Below are 20,823 nucleotides of genomic sequence, written 5' to 3' on the forward strand. Positions count from 1 at the left end.
GATCAAGAGGCAGTCATTTGAACAGATCAAGGGGATACTACATGGTTTAAAGTCAGGAAAGGTGTATGTCAGGGTTGTATCCTTTCACCATACCTATTCAATCTGTAGCTGAGCAAATAATCCTAGAAGCTGGACTGTATGAAGAAGAATGGGGCATCAGGATTGGAGCAAGAATCATTAAGAAGCTGCGTTATGCAGATGACCAACCTTGCTTGCTGAAAATGAAGAGGACTTGAAGCACTTACAGATGAAGATCAAAGACCACAGCCTTCAGTATGGACTGCACCTCAGCATAAAGAAAAAAAAATCCTCACAACTGGACAAATAAGCAACATTATGATAAATGGAGAAAAGGCTGACTTTGTCAAGGATTTCATTTTACTTGGATCCACAATCAACACCCATAGAAGCAGCAGTAGAGAAATCAAACGATGCATTGCATTGGGCAAATCAGCTGCAAGAGATCTCTTTAAAGTATTAAAAAGCAAAAGATGTCACCTTGAGGACGAAGGTGCACCTGACCCAAGCCATGGTGTATTCAATTGCCTCATATGCATGCGAAAGCTGGACAATGAATAAGGAAGACCAAAGAAGGACTGGCACCTTTGAATTGTGGTGTTGGTGAAGAATAATGAATATACCATGGACTGCCAAAAGAACGAACAAATCTGTCTTGGAGGAAGTATAACCAGAATGCTCCTTGGAAGCAAGGATGGCAAGACTGCATCTCACATACTTGGACATGTTGTCAGGAGGGATCAGTCCCTGGAGAAGGACATCGTGCTTGGTAAAGTAGAGGGTCAGCGAAAAAGAGGAAGACCCTCAATGAGGTGGATTGACACAGTGGCTGCAACAATGGGCTCAAGCATAGCAACAACTGTGAGGATGGCACAGGACTGGGCAGTGTTTCACTCTGTTGTACATAGGGTCACTACGAGTTGGAACTGACTCAATGGCACCTAACAACAACAACACACTCATCAAAAGACTTCACCAAAAGAGTAAAAAGAGAACCTACAGACCGGGAAAAAATTTTTGACTATTACAAATCAGACAAAAGTCTAATCTCTAAAATCTACACGAAAATCCAACACTCTACAACAAAAAGACAAATAATCCAATTAAAATATGGGCAAAGGAAATGGACACTTCATCAAAGAAGATATTCAAGCGGCCAACAGACACATGAGGAAATGCTCGTGATCACTAGCCATTAGAGAAATGCAAATTAAACCACAATGAGATACAATCTCACCCTAGCACTACTGACACGAATCAAAAAAACAGGAAATAAGAAATATCGAGAGGCTACGGGAAGATCAGAACTCTTAGGCACTGCTGGAAGAATGCAAAATGATACAACCATTTTGGAAAATGGTATGGCGCTTCCTTAGAAAGCTAGAAATAGAAATACCATTTGATCCAGCAATCCTACTCCTAGGAATATATCCTAGAGAAATAAGAGTCATCACACAAATAGACATATACACACCCATGTTCACTGCAGCATTGTTCACAATAGCAAAAAGAGAGAACCTATGCCCATTAACAGATGAATGGATAAGCAAATTATGGAGTATTACACAACAGTAAGGAACAATGATGAATCTGTGAAGCATCTCATAATCTGGATGAATCTGGAGGGCCTTATGCTGAGTGAAATAAGTCAATCACAAAAGGACAAATATTGTACGAGACCACTACTATAAAAACTTATGAAAAGGTTTACACACAAAAAGAAACAATCTTTGATGGTTACAAGAGAGGGGAGGAAAGGGAGTGGAAAAACACTAAATATACAACAGGTAAGTGGTAACTTTGGTAAAGGGTAAGACAGTACACAATACTGGGGAAGCCAGAACAACTCATAAAAGGCAAGGTCACGGAAGCTCCACAGACACATTCAAACTCCCTGAGGGACCAAATTGCTGGGCTGAGGGCTGTGGGGACCATGGTCTCAGGGAACATCTAGCTCAATTGGCATAACATAGTTTATAAAGAAAATGTTCTACATTCTACTTTGGCGAGTAGCATCTGGGGTCTTAAAAGCCTATGAGTTGCCATCTAAGATACTCCACTGGCCTCATCCCTTCGGGAGCAAGGGTGAATGAAGAAAACTAAAGATAAAAAAAAAAAATACAAGGGAAAAATTAGTCCAAAGGACTAATAGGCCACATCTACCATGGCCTCCACCAGATTGAGTACGGTACAACTAGATGGTGCCCAGCTACCACTACTGCCTGCTCTGACAGGGATCACAATAGAGGGTCCTGGACGCAGCCGGAGAAAAATGTAGATCAAAATTCTAACTCAAAAAAAAAAAAAAAAAAAAGACCAGATTTACTGGCCTGACAGAGACTGGAGAAACATCGAGGGTATGACCCCCGGACAACCTTTTAGCTCAGTAATGATGTCACTCCTGAGGTTTACACTTTGGCCAAAGACAAAATGAGACTAAAGGGGTACACCAGCCCACGGCAAGGACTAGAAGGCAGGAGAGAAGAGGAAAGCTGGTAATAGGGAACCCAGTGTCGAGAAGGGAGAGTGCTAACATGCCGTGGGGCTGTTAACCAATGTCTTAAACCTTTGCTCTGTAACCCTGCATCTAAAGTACAATTGAAAAAAAAGAAAGAAATGGGTGTGAAGCCCATTAGCAGATGAATGGATAAACAAATTATGGTACATATACAAAATGCAATACTACGCCAACAATAAAGAACAATGATGAATCTGCGAAATATCTCACAACATGGATGAATCTGGAGGGCATTATGCTGAGTGAAATAAGTCAACACTAAAGGACAAATGTTGCATGAAACCACTGTTACAAAAATTCAAGAGAAGATTTATACACAGAAAAAAACAATCTTTGATGGTATCTTAACAGAAATACCACAAGTGAATGGTTTTAACAAAGAGAAATTTATTCTATCATAGTCTGGTAGGCTAGAAGTCCAAATTCAGAGTGTCAGCTCCGGGGGAAGGCTTTCTCTCTGCTGGCTCTGGAGGAAGATCCTTGTCATCAATCTTCCCCGGATCTGGGAGCTTCTCAGGCTCAGGGACTCCTGGTCCAAAGGATGTGCTCTGTTCCCGGTGCTACTTTCTTGCTAGTATGAGGTCCCCAACTCTCTGTTCATTTCCCTTTTCTTTCATCTCTTGTAAGACAAAAGATGATGCAGGCCCCACCCCATTGGATCCTTACCTGAGTAAGGATGTTACATCCCATCCTAATCCTCTTTAACATAATCTAATCTTGCTTCATTAATCACAGAGATTAGGATTTACAAAACACAGGAAAATTACATGAATCATAAAATAGAGGACGACCACACAATACTGGGAATCATGATCTAACCAAATTGACACATATTTTGGGGGGACACAATTTAATCTATGACAGATGTTACGAGGGAAGGGAGGGGTGAGGAAAGGAAATCACTAACTAGGTAGTAGACACATCCAAACACCTTGAGAGACCAAGTTACTGGGGCTGAAGGCTGGGGACCATGGTCTCTGGGGACATTTAGGTCAACTGGTATAACATAGCTCATAACGAAAATGTTCTACATCTTCGTTGAGTAGCCTCTGGGGCCTTAAAAGCTCGCAAGCAGCCATCTAAAATACATCTAGTGGTCCCACAATGTTCAGAGAAAAGGAGAATGAAGAAAACCAAAGACACAAGGAAAGTAACAGTCCAAAGGACTAATGGATCAGAAGAACCACAGCCTCCGCCAGCCTGAGCCCAGAACTAGATGGTGCATAAAAATAGCCAACTACGGCTCTGACAGGGATCACAATAGTGGGTCCCAGACAGAGCGGGAGAAAAATGTAGAACAAAATTCAAATTCAAAAAAAAGACCAGACTGAATGGTCTGACAGAGTCTTGAGGGACTCCCGAGACTATGGCCCCTGGACACGCTGCTAACTCAGAGCTGAAGCCACTCCAGAAGTCCACCCTTCAGCCAAAGATTAGACAGGCGTATAAAACAAACAGTAACACATTTGAGAAATGTGTTTCTCAGTTCAATCAAGTATAGGAGACCTAATGCGCAGCACCTGCCCAAAAGCAAAGACCAGAAGGCAGGAAGGGGTAGGAAAACCTGATGAATGGACATGGGGAACCCAGGGAATAAAGGAAAGGGGGAGAGTGCTGATACATTGTGAGGATTGCAACCAATGTCACAAAACAGTTTGTGCATAAATTTTTGAATAAGAAACTAATTTGTGCTCTAAACTGTCACCTAAAATGAAATTAAAAAAAAAAAAATCAAAAAGCTATTTAAAAAAAAAGGGTGTGAAGCAGAAATGCATTAACATATGAGATGTTAAATTGTTAAATGTTCCTTTTGCCTTGAATGACATTCTTCTTCTCTGAAGAATCAAATCCCATAAAGTTTGTGGGGAGGTTAGAGGTATGAGGGTAGGAGAAGGAGGAAAAAAGCATTTCAGACTGAGAGAACAGCAAATGCAAAAGTAAGGTATCTCGTTCTGTATGGTAGAAGGCATGAAAGAGATAGAAAAAGGTATTTGGAAGCCAGATAATAAAGGACCTCCCAAGGACTCTTCTTTCCTTTCATGATGAATTACTTCAGGGTTAACTGAAGCAAGCCTTCCCTGTCATCTGCCATGAAAGGACCATTCCCTTTCTGTTCCCTGTATTCATAGCTCACTGTGGGCAATATTTATTATAGCACTTATTGCATTGTCTCATAACTGTGTGCATGCCAGTCACTAGTCTAGGAACTCTATGAGGCTAGGAATTGAGTTTATTCATTTTTGTAACCCCAATCTTTCTCCAAAATGGTAGTGAAATTTACTAATTTACAATTGACTTCCTTTCTATTGCTTATATAATGCCTGAATTGCTCTGGAAATTATATGTTTCTCAAAGGCAGTGATTTGGTTTTCTACTTTTACCATTACTTAATAACTAGTAGACTTGAAATTAAGTGGAGAATAGAAAGAAAAAAGTTCACCAACAATTAGTGTAATCTTTTTAAAAATACTATTTATAAGGCCTAAATATTCTTGGAGTCCCGGTAGCCCAGTGGTTAAAAGCTCGGCTGTTAACCAAAAGGTCAGTAGTTCCAATCCACCAGCCAGTCCTTGGAACCCTATGGGGCAGTTCTACTCTGTCCTACAGGGTCGCTATGAGTTGGAATTGACTTGACTGCAAGAGGTTTGGTTTTGGGTTTTTAAAAAAATATGCGTAGAAGTGAGGATGGCAAGACTTTGTCTCATATACTTTGGACATGTTATCAGGAGACCCCAGTCCCTGGAGAAGGACGTCATGCTTGGTAAAGTAGAGGGTCAATGAAAAAGAGGAAGGCTGTCAATGAGATGGATTGACACAGTGGTTGCAACAATGGGCTCAAGCATAACAACAATTGTGAGGATGGTGCAGGACCAGGTGGTGTTTTGTTGTGTTGTATATAGGGTTGCTATGAGTTGATTTGATGGTGCCTAACAACAACAACAAATATTTTCTGGTAGCTTATACTTTACGTTGTTACTTTTTTCTCTTTTCTATAATCATGGTTTTTTGTTTTTTTTAATTTGGATGATCATGGTAGTTAAAAAAAAAAAAAAAACAGGCTTTTACAATCTAGGGACTTTGAGACTGTATTTCTAGGTGTACTGTAATTTTGGTAGATAATCTTTTAGCATAAAAATCAAGCCTGAGGTAAAGATTCAGAATATAAAACAGTTCAAGATCAATGAGGATTCCCTTAGCTTATAATAAGGATGATAGGCCAACTTGAGCACAAAGAGCTTTGTCTTCTTTTACAGCGGAAATCCAGCTAATTATATACCTACACCGTACCTGAACACCCTAACTTTAGGTCTGTAATTAAAGTCTCTATTGGAAAAAGAGGGGTCTCACTTGAATACACACCCAGTGTGTATTAGTGAATATCTCTCAAATTGAAAATGCAGGGCTGTGATTCTCTAAGGCTTAAACTATTGATTTAAAAATATTAATATGATAGTATGTCAGCCCTTAAAAATGACATAGATCTGTATTAATTGACATAGAAAGATGTCCATGATAAGCTTTCATATGAAAAAGTAGATTACCAACAATATGAATAGCATGATCCCATTTTCATTAAAAATATTTTTAAAATACATTTATAGTTAAAACATTTAAAATCCAATGTTGGCTACAGTCTGGGAAAATAATCTTATACACTCTTGGTGTTAAGTTGACACAATCTTTTTAGAAAGTTATTTAACAGTTATCTATTAAAAACTTAAACATTGAGAAGCTCTTTAATGCTGTATTTCCACTTAGAGGAATTTATAGAAACAGTTCCACAAATTAAAAAAGATAAATGTACAAGGATAGCCATAAAATACAAAAAACTAGAAACAATGCAAATGAACATTAATAAGGGTTGATTAAACAAATTATGGTTCCATACACAATGGAATAGTATACAGCCGTAAACAGTGAGATGAAGTTATATATACTGGTGTGGAGAGATCTCCAAAACATACTAAGTGGAAAGAAGCAAACTGCAAAACAGTAAAATCACAGCATTATATCTACAAAATAATAGCATTAATACATGTATTAAAAAAATTAGGAGGCATTAGCACCAAAATGCTTACAATATTTATGGGGCTAGGAAAGGAAGGCCTGGTGGAAATTTGGGGTTAACTAATTTCCATATTTCTGTAAAGTTTAAATTGTGTATAAAAAACGTTTACTACTAATATACTAAGACTATATGTGTGTGTATAGATGGATTTTAATGATCTGAACAATAAAACTGTCACAAGGGTGGTTTCAGTATGCAACAAAAACTTTCCCCTTTGAGGAAGGCTTTAAAGCTGTTAATTTCAAAAGGCTGAACACTTAATCCCCAGTCATCTGATTTCCCTAATTAGCTATCATGAATCTTTCATTCACAAATACATCTGAACTCCTTTAGAAGCTATTCTTATCTTCAGACTGCAGTCTTTACAGACAAACAGAAGTCAAGGAGATAGTGTATGAGGAAATTCAAAGAATGTGAAAACGCAAAGAGAATCAATTCACTGTTCTTAGGTGGGCACCTGGCGATCAGGGCTGCAACTCCCTGGAAAGAACAAAAGATGGCCTTCGCGTAGGACCCCCAACCCAGCGCCATAGTTAATCATGGCCGCACCCATGCGGGCCGTTTCCGGTTCTCCCTCTGGCCAGTAAAGTTGCGCCAATCCGCCTATCAGCGGCGACGCTGGACGTTGACGGGCCACAACGGCACATCAGACTAAGATGGCTGCGCCCTGCAGACCCTGATATTCTTTCTTGTCTCCCAAGTTTTTGCGCCTCGCTCGTGTTGGGATCAGAGTCGCACAGACTCAGACTTTCTTCCAGTATGTTCTCCCTCCAAAGCTGTGGTCGCCGGGTCGCAGGTTCTCTCACCAAACGGCACCTTTTGTTGGCCCGGTTCAGCGGTGAGAGCGGGGCTCCCAGATCTCCGCACTTCGATGTAGTAGTCATCGGCGGAGGACATGCTGGGACCGAAGCAGCCGCCGCCGCCGCTCGGTGCGGCTCCCGGACTCTGCTACTCACGCACCGCGTGGACACAATCGGTGAGAAGCGCGGGCTTGCAGTGCCTCACCTGCATCCCCCACCTCGCGGCCTGATGGGGCAACCTCTTCCCTTCTCCAAAGACGAGTGAGACTCCCGGCCCCAGTGGTTTTGGCCTTGATCAGTATCTTGCAGAGATTAGGCAGGCTGGGCCAGAACTTTGGGGGGTCATGTTGGCTGCTGACAAAGGTAGTCTTGCAGGGGAGCGCGGCGCCCTGGGAGAGTGTGGGGGAGGGCTTCAAGAATACTCGTTGATAGCTTCTTAATTTGTTGCTGTCCACTATCTTGTTGCTTTAGATAAAGAGTGCATTACCATTATTAGTAACCGTTTATTAAACGGCCGTTGTGTTTTTCTCGAGATTTTCTGAAGAGCCGTGCTGCCTGTTGTTGCGTCCTGTATTTCTACCGGGTGTTTTTTCCCCCAATTTTGTGCTCAAATTCCGACAGTGCTTTTTTTTGCTCTTAATTGGCTACAGTTGGATGGCCCTAATTTACAGCAAGACCGCTCTCTATAATGTTTGCTAGCTGAAGTGTCATCTTGTAAATTATGCATGTCTATGTGTCCCCCTCCCCCCACCCTGCCTTTTGCTTGGGAGTGAACAGTAGTTGGAATATTAAGTGTTTTGTAAGAATTGGGAATAAATTACATATTTGTATACTTAAATATTTTATAAAATTGCCCTTTAGCTTGCAGTTATGAAGGAGTACTCACTGTTAACAATGATTCTGGCTTGGGGAGGAAGAGGGGTAGGATTACCAGAGACCTTTCACTTTCTTCATTATACACTTTAATTTTGTTTACATTAAAAAAAATAAAAAATAAAGATAAGGTACTACCTCTTTAATTAAAGAAATAATAATCTAATGAGCTAAAAAGTATTAGTGAACAACAACAATAACAAAAAACCAGACCCATTACCATGGAGTCGATTACATCTCATAGTGACCCCACAGGACAGAGTAGAACTGCCTTGTACGTAGAGTTTCCAAGAAAACGTCTGGTGGATTCAGACTGCCTTTTGGTTAACAGTTGTAGCGCTTAACTGTTACACCACCAGGGTTTTTATTACTCAACAAGGTGACCATTAAATAGTGAGTGTAAGTAATAGTTTTGTCAGGAATAAAGGGATTCCCATCAAAACACATAGTCTTCTACCAACCCAGAATGGTCTAAGTTTCCTGTTTAAACAAATACATTTCAGAGATATTCTGATAACTCAGAGATAGTTGTTGTTGTTAGGTGCCATCAGTTGCTTCCAACTCTTAGCGACCCTATGTACAACAGAACAAAATCGTGCAAAGTCCTAGACTTCAACAGTTGTTGCTGTGACAATTCTACCTTAAAATCAAAGTCGCATTTTTTAAAGGTAAGTTGACATAGTGGAGTAAGATGTTTCTATTTCTACTTGACTTCAGCAAAGAAAGCTTCATTTTAGAAGGTTGAGCTTCCATAGAACTGCAGAATGCAGAAGTTGAACTGTTGTGATTCAGTTTACCATTTGTCAGTATTTCCTTCTGTGAACCATGGGTTCTGTTGCTGCTGACAGATGTAGTCACAGCGGGGTGCAGAAAGTATTTTATATCGACCTGGTAATAGTGCTGTAGTACCAGCCATGTGACTTGGGCAAGGGACAAGTTACTTAAACCTCAATTTCTTCTTTTATGAAATAAAAATAACAATAATACCAACTTCATTTTAAGTTAAAAATGACTCGACAGCACCCAACAACAATACATACAAATCACTTGGAACAATGCATGGTCCAATCCAAGTGGACAGATGTTAGCTGTCATTTTACCATAAGCTTTTTCTACATGGCAGATTTAAGTTCTTCAGTAGAGTGAGAGATGGACTTACGCATTCCCATGACCTCTGCCCACCCCAAGTGCTGGTACCACACCTCAGAAGTTAGGCTCTATTTTAGAAAAGAGATGACAAATAGATTTTACTCCTTATGCCACCTCCAAATGACTGGTAATGGCTGTGACTTCCTGGAGTGCTGGGGTAAGAAAGATTTTGAGGGCTCAGCAGGAGAGAGAGCCTTGTTAAATTTTTCCCCGCTTTGTGTTCTAGAATTTTATTTTGTTTGACTTGTTAAATTTTTATGCTGATAAAGGAGGGGGTGCAACATTGATACGTGTATTTTCTTGGAAAATATAAGAAAGTTTTCAGCAACTTAAAAAGACGTGGATATCTCTGTATTTAATATGCACAGATATAAATTTGATAGATATATAATAATATAAACTACTTCAAGAAAGTGGCTCGAAGTTGCTTAGAGATGTGAGGAAGTGATGGAATTTCAATAATTTATTCTTTGGTGCTTGTTTTTTTCTTCTCCCATGTTTGAAGACACTTATGGAGGAGGGGCAGGGGCTTGAGAAAAATACCAGAAGTTAGTGGGATTCAGAACTTTTAAAAAATAAATTGATATGTAATGAGGGTTAAAAGCTAAGTCATTTTAATGATTATCGATATCTAAATAGGGACACAACTCGATGCTCTAAGAGCCAGACACATAATTAAGTTTGTGAACCTGGCTAGATATAAAACAACATGGAGTAACGAGAATAGTGATGAGCTGAAAAACACATGCCCATTCAGTGTATGTGTATGTGTGTGTATTTAAAGCCGTATGTGTGCCAAGGAAAACTGGTGGATTATGACCTCTGACCTAAAAGCATCTGAAGGGTGTCCACACTAAAAATGGGAAAGGGATTAGTTAAAAGTGGTAGAATAATTTTTAAAAAAATCATACTCGGTGATGTCATTCCACATTTCTAGTTTATATTTTAGTTATTGATTAAAAGCAGTTCAGATGTTTCAGGTGTGATTAAGTTATCATGGTTGTGGTTTTGTTTTGTTTTAACAAGAAAAGTCCTTTCTGAAATATTTATGTTTGAAATGATATTATATCTGGGAGTGGAGGAGGTGGGTAGAGGTATAAATGGCATAGGATTGGATCTGAGTGGCTAATTGGGAATTCATTACACTAGTCTCTCTAGTTTTTTGTATATTTAAGATTTTTCTGTAATAAAACAGAGGAGCTGTGGTGGCACAGTGGTTAAAGTGCTCTGACTGCTAACCAGAAGGTCAGTAGTTTGAACCCGCCAGCTGCCCCATGGGAGGAAGGTGTGGCAGTCTGCTTCTGTAAAGATTTACAGCCTTGGAAACTACGTGGGGCAGTTCTACATAGGGTCGCTATGAGTCAGAATCATTTAAGGCCAATAGGTTTTTATAATAAAACATTTAAAATTTTTTATGTGAAATAATATATTGAATTAGAAACTCAGGATTAGAAGTTGATTGCTTTTATATAAACTCAGTGATTGTCATGGATTTAATTATGTCCCCCCTAAAATGTGTGTATCAGTGGCTGGGCCATGATTTCCAGTATTGTGTGGTTGTCCTCCATTTTGTGATTCTAATTTTATGTTAAAGAGGATTAGAGTGGGATGTAGCACCCTTACCCAGGTCACATTCCTGATCCATCGTACAGGGAGTTTCCTTGGGGTGTAGCCTACACCTTTTATCTCTCAAGAGATAAAAAGGAAAGGGAAGCAAGCAGAGAGTTAGGGACCTCATACCACCAACAAAGCAGCACCAGGAGCAGAGTGTGTCCTTTGGACCCGGGGTTCCTGTGCAGAGAAGCTTCTAGTCCGGGGGAAAATTGACAAGAAGGACCTTCCTCCAGTGCCAACACAGAGAAAAAGCCTTCACTTGGAGCTGATGCCCTGAATTTTGGACTTGTAGCCTACTAGACAGTGAGAGAATAAATTTCTCTTTGTTAAAGCCATCCACTTGTGTTTCTGTTACAGCAGCACTAGATTGACTAAGACAGTGATATAATTAATATTCATTATTACTTTTTGCATATTGCTCTCGTACAAAGGGAATGAAGTACTTTTAAACCCAAACCAAACCTACTGCCTTCGAGTTGATTCCGACTCATAGTGACCCTATTGGACAGAGTAGAACTGTCCCACAGTGTTTCCAAGGAACACCTGATGGATTTGAATTGACGACCTTTGGTTACAACCAAAAACCAAACCTGTTGCCATTGAGTCGATTCCAACTCATAGCAACCCTATAGGACAGAGTAGAACTGCCCCATACAGTTTCCAGGGAGCGCCTGGTGGATTCAAACTGCTGACCTTCTGGTTAGCAGTCATAGCTCTTAACTACTACACCACAAGGGTTTCTGTGGTTATGTAAATTATGTAAACAGTAATTTGAATTCAATGATTTTTGAAAGTAAAAAGTCAAGAGGCAGAGAATATTTTACGGTGACCTAGAAAATAAAATAAGTATTGATAAATGTTCTTTATAGCTTATTCTGTGCCTGACACTGTGCTTTATGTACATTATCATTTTGAAAGTAACAAAATTCTTGTGCAATTGATTTAAACAAAAAGGATAATTTGTTATCTAACAAGAAGTCTGCAGGTGGATCAGCTCTAAGGTTGGTTAGTTGAGGACCCTGCAAAATCGGAGGATTCAGATTCCTTCCATATCTTTATTATGCCACTCTAGCAATTCTCATGTTTACAAAATGGCTGCAGCAGTTCTAGGTGTCATATCTAGGTATGACAACTTTCAGCAGAAGAAAGACATTTTTTCCTTGTATCTCTTTGAAGAACAAGAAAACCATTTCCTAGGCACCCCTAACATTCTTCCCCCCATGATTTTTTGCCCACCCTTAAGCTTGTTGTTGTTAGACACCGTTGAGTGGGTTCCAGCTCATAACAGCCCTGTGTACAACAGAAAGAAACACTACCTGGTCCTGTGCCATCCTCACAATCATTATGCTTGAACCCATTGTGGCAGCCTCTGTGTCAATCCATCTCTTTGAGGGTCTTCCTCTTTTTCACTGATCCTCTACTTTACCAAGCATGATATCCTTCTCCAGGGACTGATCCCTCTGATCACATTTCCCAAGTATGTGAGACGTAGCCTCACCATCCTTGCTTTAAGGAGCTTTCTGGTTGTACTTCTTCCAAGACAGATTTGTTCGTTCTTTTGGTAGTCCGTGATATATTCAGTATTCTTTGTCAGCACCACAATTCAAATGGGTCAGTTCTTCTTCAGTCTTCTTTATTCATCGTCCAGCTTTCGTAGGCAGCCCTTAAGCTAGACACTGGCAAGTAGAAACAAATTACCGCTATTACCTTAGACCAGTAAAGATTTGCCCCTAAACTGCATTGGGATCACACTCCCTGAGCCCAGAGTCTCACAGGGGAAGGTGTTTACCTAAAATGAAATTGTGATTCTGTTTCAAAGGAAGGAGGGAAATGGTTTTGGCATAGGCAACCAACCATATCTACTACAGCTATCCCTTTTTTACAGTAGGAAAACTGAGGTATATAAAGTAAGGTAACTTGCCATAATCACAGAGCTAATATGCGGTAGATTTAGGAACTGAGCCTACATCTCTTTTACTCCCTAACCCTGTGGAGACCATAAAAACTTTAGAGGCCTTGGTGGTAGCTATGGTGGATGTGCAGCTCCCAAATAACATTGGGGGAATTTAAAGGAAGGTATATAGTTTCTCCTTTCAAGAAGTTTATAATTTAATTATTTCTGCAAAATAAGAGCAAAAAGGCAACAGCAGATGGTATATATGGAAGACTTAGTTGATTATAACAGTAAACCAGTATCAAGGGGCTTCTTAAAAACATGCTCAGTTGGGGAAGGTTTCATGAGGTAAGGATTCCAAACCACATTTAAAGGAGCAGTCAAACTTAATGAAACAGTAAAAATATACATCAAGAAAACATTCAAAAGAAAATACAGGCAATGGTTTGTCTTCTAGGATGCCTTAAATAACTCTCACATCCCATTGGGACATTGGAATTTTCTCTTCAATGTATGTTCCAGGTTTTCCGTTTTTATTGTATGAGGTGGTTTTGGTCACCTGTACAGACATTTCCTTATTAAATACCTATTATGTGCAAGGTGTTCATAAATTTATTCTTTTGTTTATCTGTTCTCTTTAGGTCAGATGTCCTGTAATCCTTCCTTCGGGGGCATCGGAAAGGGGCATTTAATGAGGGAAGTGGATGCCTTGGATGGCCTGTGTTCTCGCATTTGTGACCAGTCTGGTGTACATTACAAAGTATTAAACCAGCGAAAGGGACCGGCTGTGCGGGGTCTAAGAGCTCAAATTGATAGGAAACTCTATAAACAGAACATGCAGGTAAGAATAAGGCATGAGAACAGGAAAGTCTGTAGTGATACTGTGCAATGTTTTACTGCTATTTTTCAGCTTAACATTCTCTCTTGATAGAAAGAAATCCTGAATACACCACTGCTTACTGTTCAGGAGGGAGCTGTAGAAGATCTTATTCTTACCGAACCAGAGCCTGAACACACTGGGAAATGCCGTGTTAGTGGTGTTGTTTTGGGTATGTACTGGTTATAGGTGATACTAATAGCATATGAAACTCCATGTGATGAATTTACGTTAGAACAAAGTATGGAGGTATTTTGCTTATTTGGGGAAATTGTGTTTTCTCTTCTTGTATAAGGAAAATTGTATAAATAATCCTGTTTTTTTTTTTCATTTATACCTTCATGAAGCTCAGTTAAGTTCAGGGCTCAGCTGTAGCATCTTAGTATAGGCCCTTATAGCCTGCATTTTTGTGTCTTTTTCCCCTGGGCTTGGCTTTTGATTGTAATTTCTATTTTTGCTAGTTCTAACTTTAAATTTACATTTAATCGGTTTGTTATATGTGTTTTTTATTTAAAGGGGTTATTATTAATTTTTAAATTAAACTAATACATGGACATAGTTTTAAAAAAATCAAATATAATCATTTAGAAGTTTGCATGGTAGAACAACTATCTCCCTCCCCAGAGGCAAGCACTTCAACTTTTTTCTTCTATTATTTCTCTGTGCTCTCTTTCTGTAACTCCTATCACTTCCCAGGAACTTGATTCTCTATATTTCTTCTATTATTACTTCTTTGTCATTTTGCCGTACTTCCTTAGAAGACTTCCTCAGCTTTATTGATACACCTTTGTATTTCTAAATAATACACTCGTATTTTTACTTTGATTTTCTGATTTACCAGTCCTATTAAACATTATGGAAACCCTGATGGTGTAGTGATTAAATGCTACGGCTATAACCAAAGGATCAGCAGTTCAAATCTGCCAGGCACTCCTTGGAAACCCTACGGGGCAGCTCTACTCTGTCCTATAGGGTTGCTATGAGTCGATGTTGACTCGATGGCACTGGGTTTGGTTTTTTTTTTCTTAAACATTATTAACTTTTTGTTATGGTAGTTCTTTTTTCCCCTACTTTATTTTTTTATCTTTCTAATATACCATAATTTTTGGTTGATAGTATTTATATTATTGTGATTATTTAAATATTGGTCACTGCTGAGCCAAGTAGTGTATTATGTTTATGGTTTCTTTAATATACCACTTAATTTTGCTTTGAGTTAATAATTGCCTCATTTTTGCTTAGTTTTCTTTGTACCTGTCCAAATTTTTCGTCAGAAGTATCTACCGATATCATTTCCTTAATACTCAGATATCAAGTAATTTATCAATTCTATTCTTTACCTTGATACTTTCTTTCCAGAGACATCTTTACTCCCATCTACTATAATCATGACAATTGCTCTTTAGGCCTACTGCACAGATGCCCTTTTGGGACTTCCCTTTACCAGTTTGCTGTGTTAGATCCCTTGTTTCCTGGGGCTCCAGTTTGTCTCTTTCTTGATACACAGCCTTATGCTGGAACATATCTTCCAGTGGCTTCCTAAGAAAGGAAACATGGGAGGCATTTTTTTTTTTAGTTTTTAGTTTTTGCATATCTAAAAATGTATTATTCCCCCTTCAGACTTGACTCTTAATTTGGCTGAGTACAGAATTCTAGGTTAAACCTTTTTCCCCCTAGAAATTTGATAGTCTTATTCTACTGTCTCCTAGTTTCCAGTATTGCTGTTGAGAAGTTCAGTGCCATATTGATTTAAATTTCTTTGTATATGCAATTTTTTTTCTCTCTGAAAGCTTTAAGAATCTTGTATTTGTCCCTGGTGTTCTGAAATTTTATATTGATATCCTTCAGTATGCCCTTTGTTCCTTTATTGTGCTGGGCTACTAGGTGTTCGTTCTTTTCCAGTCTAGAAATCAGTGTCCATAATTTCTAGGGTGTTCCATTATTTCTCTATGTTCTGTTTCTGTAACTCCTATTGCTTCCTAGGATATGTGGGATTCTCTATACTTCTATTTTGCTGTACTTTCATAGAAGAGTTTCCTCAGCTTTATTGTCTAAATCCTTCTAATTTTAAAATTTCACTTATCGTAATTTTCGTATATAAACACTCTTTTTTCTTTGATTCATCCTTTTTCTCATGTGGTAAAATATATACATATACATTTTCTATTTCAGCCATTTTTATGTATACAATTCAGTGACATGTTACTGTCACCATTGTCCATTTCCCTAATTTTTCATCATCTGTAACAAATTTAGTGCCCTTATGCAATAATTCCCTCTTGGATTGTTTCTTTTTTATAACATCTTGTTACGGTTTATGAATCTGCTAATGTCTTTAATCAATATAAAGATTTTAATTATAGATTTTTGGTGTTTCCTTATGGTCTGTGTATTCTTTGCCCCAGGTTTCTTCTGTTTGATTATTTCAGTTGCTCTTTTTCATGTAGAAGGCTTTCTTCAAGTGTCTAGGGCGCTTTGGTTGCTGAGATTTTAAAATGAGACTCTAAAACACTGATTGGAAGGCTCGTGTGTGCGTAGTTTTCTTTTTTTTTCAGTTTCTTTATTGCACTTTAGATGAAGGTTTACAGAGCAAACCAGTTTGTTGTTAAACAGTTAATATACATACTGTTTTGTGACATTGATTCCCAACCCCACAACATGTCAATACTCACCCCTTTTTGACCTTGGATTCCCTATACCTGCTTTTTGTCCTCTCCTATCTTCTCGTCCCTGCCCCTGGCCTGGGGTGCCCGTTTAGTCTTATTTTATTATATGGGCCCATCTAATCTTTGGCTGAAGGGTGAACCTTAGGAGTGACTTCTTTATTGAGGTAAAAGGGTGTCTGAGGCTGTACTCTCAGGGTTTCTCCAGTCTCTGTCAGACCAATAAGTTTGGTCTTTTTTTGTGAGTTAGAATTCTGTTCTACATTTTTCTCTAGCTCTGACCAGGACTGTCTATTGTGATCCCTGACAAAGCAGTCAGTGGTGGTAGCTGGGCACCATCTAGTTGTGCTGGACTGAGACTGGTGGAGGCTGTGGTAGTTGTAGTCCATTAGTACTTTGGACTAATCTTTCCCTTGTATCTTTGGTTTTCTTCATTCTCCCTTACTCCAGAGTTTCTTGCCTGGCCAACTCTACAATCAGGTGAATAAGAGTTGAATTGACTTTTTTTGGTTAGGGAACTTCTTAATATCATTGACTGTTAGTTCTCCAGGAAAAATTAGTCTTCTGCCTGGGGGAATTATATGGCTGCCTGCTGGCTGGGAAGAAAATGGTAAGAAGGGCTGGGCTGGAAATCTTGTCATTTAAAATACAGATCTTGACTTCATTCTCCTGTTTTAATTTTAATTATATTTGTATTAATTTTTTGAATGGGCCATTTATATACATGGTAAACAGTTTAAAGGGCACAAAGAGATACAGAGTAAAAAGGTAATCTCTCTCCTACCAATTTTCTCCCTTAGGAGCATTCACTGTTACCACTTTCTTGTGTGTTCTGTCTGTCTGTGCACATATACATATCTTCATATGTATTTTTTTTGCCACATAAATAGTAGTATATGATACACACTGTTCTGTACTTTTTTGTTTTTCCTTCACTTAATATGTTTTTGCTTTGCTCTTGCTCTTTTTTTCTTTGTAAAAGTTTGTATTTTTGTTTTTTTAGTTTGGTAGTAACTGTGATCTTATGTAATATGCTTAAACTTCTTTCTTCAGTCAGTGTTTACTGATCCCTCTGTGAACAATGACTAAATTAGTTTTACTTTCTTTTCTCTCCCCTGCCTCCTTTCCTCTTCAGATTTAATGATTATATTATACTTACTTATGTAAGCCTCTGTACTTTTTTTTATATCCTTTTCCTGTGAGAATTAAGATTGCTGTTACAGTTCAGGGAGCTGATGAGTTTTCCCTACGTTCACCTGGGGACTAGTAGCACAGAAGTTCACCCTATTATTTCCAGCGGTGTCCTGGGGCATAGATAGATTGTTCCACAGTCTGATCCAAATGAAGTCAGGCCCCTTGGCAGGGGCACAGTACTGAAGCTTGCTCTAACCGTCCCCTAGAAAGAACCTCTGCACTACAGAGCAGGAACTGGCAGGGATGATGGGGAAATTATTCTTCATGGGCTGGACCACCCTAACCTATCTTACATGTGTGGTGGGGAATGGTGTAGGAACTGGTGCCACTGTCCAGTATAGCTCTTCTACAGCACAGAGCCAGGGAGGATGGAATCTGTCAACACTGAACAGCTGCCAGATCCACCTGAAATAGAATAACATTTTATACCAGGAAGGTGGGGGAAGTGGGAGCTGCCACTTGGCTGCTGAGCCCAGCAAAACAGCCCAGCAGAACAACAGACCTGTGGGGAAAGTGGAGGGCTATGCTCTTCTCCAGCTTCTCCACCTGGATCTTCACTGTAGATCAGGAGCTGGGGATGGAAAAACAGGCGTGGCCACTCGCTTGGTAGAGATCATCTGCAGTACGGAGTTTAGGAAGCTAGATCTGCCAGTACTTACTAGCTGCCAAATCCACCTAGATTAGATCTTCACCCCAGGGAACTGAGAGAGTTGAGAACTGCCACTCAGCTGCTGAGCCCACTGAATGAGCTCTCTGAAGCACGGAGCTGGGTGGGAGGATGAGTCCAGCCTCTAGTTCTAATTCCATGGCCTCCCACTGTTGTTAAAAAGTTTCTGTAGATTTTGTTGAGTAAATGCTTCTCAATTTAAGTCCCAGATCAATCTCCAGAGATTTTAAACATTTGTCTTTGCTAATTTTGACCCATTTTATAGATGTTTTTCTGTGAGAGATTTCACTGAGCTCCTCACACTACCATTTCGTGAGTCCCACTGATCCCGTCTATCAGAGATAAAGAAATCCTGTTTACGCTACCTCCCACCTTCTCTACCCTTTCTTCCTGATTTTTGTTTATTTATATTATTTCTCCCTGTCAGGGTTTATAACGTTTATGTTCTAATCCATATCTATAATCCTCACATGTATTTTAGTGTTCACTCTACAATTAAATGGATTCTGTGCTCAGTCTCTTAGTTGGCTAAATTTGTTCTCTGATAATTTCTCGAAGAAGAGCTAATGTACGCTAAATTCCCTGACTTCCTTTTTTTTTTTTAACATGGTCAAAAATAACTTGAATGTTATCTTGGCCTTATAACCTAAAAATTTTGAGTCATGCTTTCTTTCCGTGAAAGCCTTATATGCTTTGCTCTGTTGTCTCTCAGTGTTCCAAATATTGCTGTAGTGAACCTACGGGAAGCAGCTTGACCGTTTTTCTCTTTGAAGGAGACTTTATCGTTTCATCTGGACAATCAAAGAATTCTTTGGTCTTTAAAATTCATTATCTTTAGCTTGTGAAGAGTGTGCTGCTTAGTCCAAGTAGATCCATGAGACTAAATGGGCAGTTCCTGTGCAGAGGCGAGATGATAAGGCAGAAAGGGACAGGAGCCGGCTGAACGGACACAGGAAATCTGGGGTGAAAAGGAGGAGTATGTTGAAATATTACAGGGATAACAGCTAGGGTCACATAACAATGTCTGTATAGATTTTTGTATGAGAAACCAACTTGAGCTGTAAACTTTCATTTAAAGCACGATTAAAAAACAGCTTATTTCTAAAAAAAAAAAAAAAAAATTCATGATCTTCAGTAGGATATATCTCATTGTAGATCATTCTCTGTGAATCTTATGAGATGTAGTGTACCCTTTCAGGGATCGTTCTGGGAAATTTTGTTAAATTATAATTTAAAAACTTTTTTTGTGATCCTTTGTATACATTCTCTTCTTCAATGAAATCAGGTATACGTATATTGACCCCGTTAGGCCAAAAAAAACAAACCAAGCCCGTTGCCTACTCGTAGAGACCCTATAGGACAGAGTAGAGCTGCTCCATAGAGTTTCTAAGGAGTGCCTGGTGGATTTGAACTGCCGACCTTTTGGTTAACAGCCTTAGCTCTTAACCACTGCGCCACCGTGGTTTTCTGTTAGGCAATAGGCAATATCTTTTTCTTTTTTTATTAATAACCCTTCTTCTTAACTTTTTATTTTATGATTTGCTCACTTTTTTCCAGTCCTCTCTCCCATATCCTTGATTCATTTTAGTAGCATCTGTTTTCCTTAAGCTTTTTCTGTAATGGGTTTCATTTTCTGCTTCTCTTTCTTTCCTGACCTCTGCCATATTTCAATTCCTTCTCTTATGTCACTGTAGTGTCCCTCAGCTTTTGTGTGTCTGCTTTGAGCTGTTATTTTTAAAGGTAATTTATTTCATTACATGCCCCCCCCCCATCATAGTGGCATTTGTTCCATAATAACTTTTTCTGGTGAGAGTTCTTCATTTACCATTTGTTTTTTCCTTTTCCTTTTGTTCTTTTTAAAGTGGAGCATCTTTGTATATAGATTTTCTCAGCCAATTTTTTTTTTTAATCATTACTTCCCTGTGAATGAGGTGAGGTTTTTCTGGACTAGCTCTTTACAGGAGATTTATGTTAGGGAGGGGAGTTCACCTCTTTTTTGCCCCATCCCTCACCCTGCCATCCAGGTTTAAATTCTCTGAAGAATAAACCTCCACAAAACTACTGTACGTAGATTTCAGCCGTATCTGTCTATGCCCTAAGCTTCATTCCTACATTCCTCAGTTCTTGGTACCTCCAATTTCTGAGCTTTTACACGGCAAATTAGTTCATTCTCATTGATATCTTCTCTTCAGATACTTGAGCTATAGCCTCTATTCTTTTCTAGATCAGTTACTACTCTTCAAACCACTTTCTGTCTTCCAGAAATACACTGAAATTTTTCATCTTTTGATTCTTTTCTATTATTTGTCCTTGTGGGTTTATACCTTTTGTATTCCTTTATTTCATTTTCTTAGAGCTTTAGGAGGGATAAGAAATCATGTGAGGTAGTCTGCCATATTTAATCAGAAGTCTGAAATAATTTTTTTAATTAACTGAAACTAACTTCTCATGCTGATATGATTTTAGGAACATGTTAGTTGATGAGAA

The 20,823-nt window shown here is 39.0% G+C and overlaps 1 protein-coding gene across 3 annotated transcripts in view; it reads left to right on the forward strand.

Moving 5' to 3' along the window:
- The first annotated feature begins 7,215 nt into the window (after positions 1 to 7,215).
- Positions 7,216 to 20,823, forward strand: part of MTO1 (mitochondrial tRNA translation optimization 1) — a 51,679-nt gene continuing 38,071 nt past the window's right edge. For all 3 annotated transcript variants that reach the window (XR_007518614.1, XM_049895480.1, XM_049895468.1), the window contains exons 1-3: positions 7,216 to 7,581; positions 13,577 to 13,776; positions 13,867 to 13,984. Coding sequence is in view for 2 of the 3 variants with exons in the window: in XM_049895480.1 (XP_049751437.1) it covers positions 7,365 to 7,581; positions 13,577 to 13,776; positions 13,867 to 13,984 (535 nt within the window). In the remaining variant the exon portion in view is untranslated. The remainder of the gene's footprint in view (positions 7,582 to 13,576; positions 13,777 to 13,866; positions 13,985 to 20,823) is intronic.

The sequence above is a fragment of the Elephas maximus genome, chromosome 1, assembly GCF_024166365.1.
Source record: "Elephas maximus indicus isolate mEleMax1 chromosome 1, mEleMax1 primary haplotype, whole genome shotgun sequence".
In the NCBI taxonomy this organism is placed as follows: domain Eukaryota; kingdom Metazoa; phylum Chordata; class Mammalia; order Proboscidea; family Elephantidae; genus Elephas; species Elephas maximus.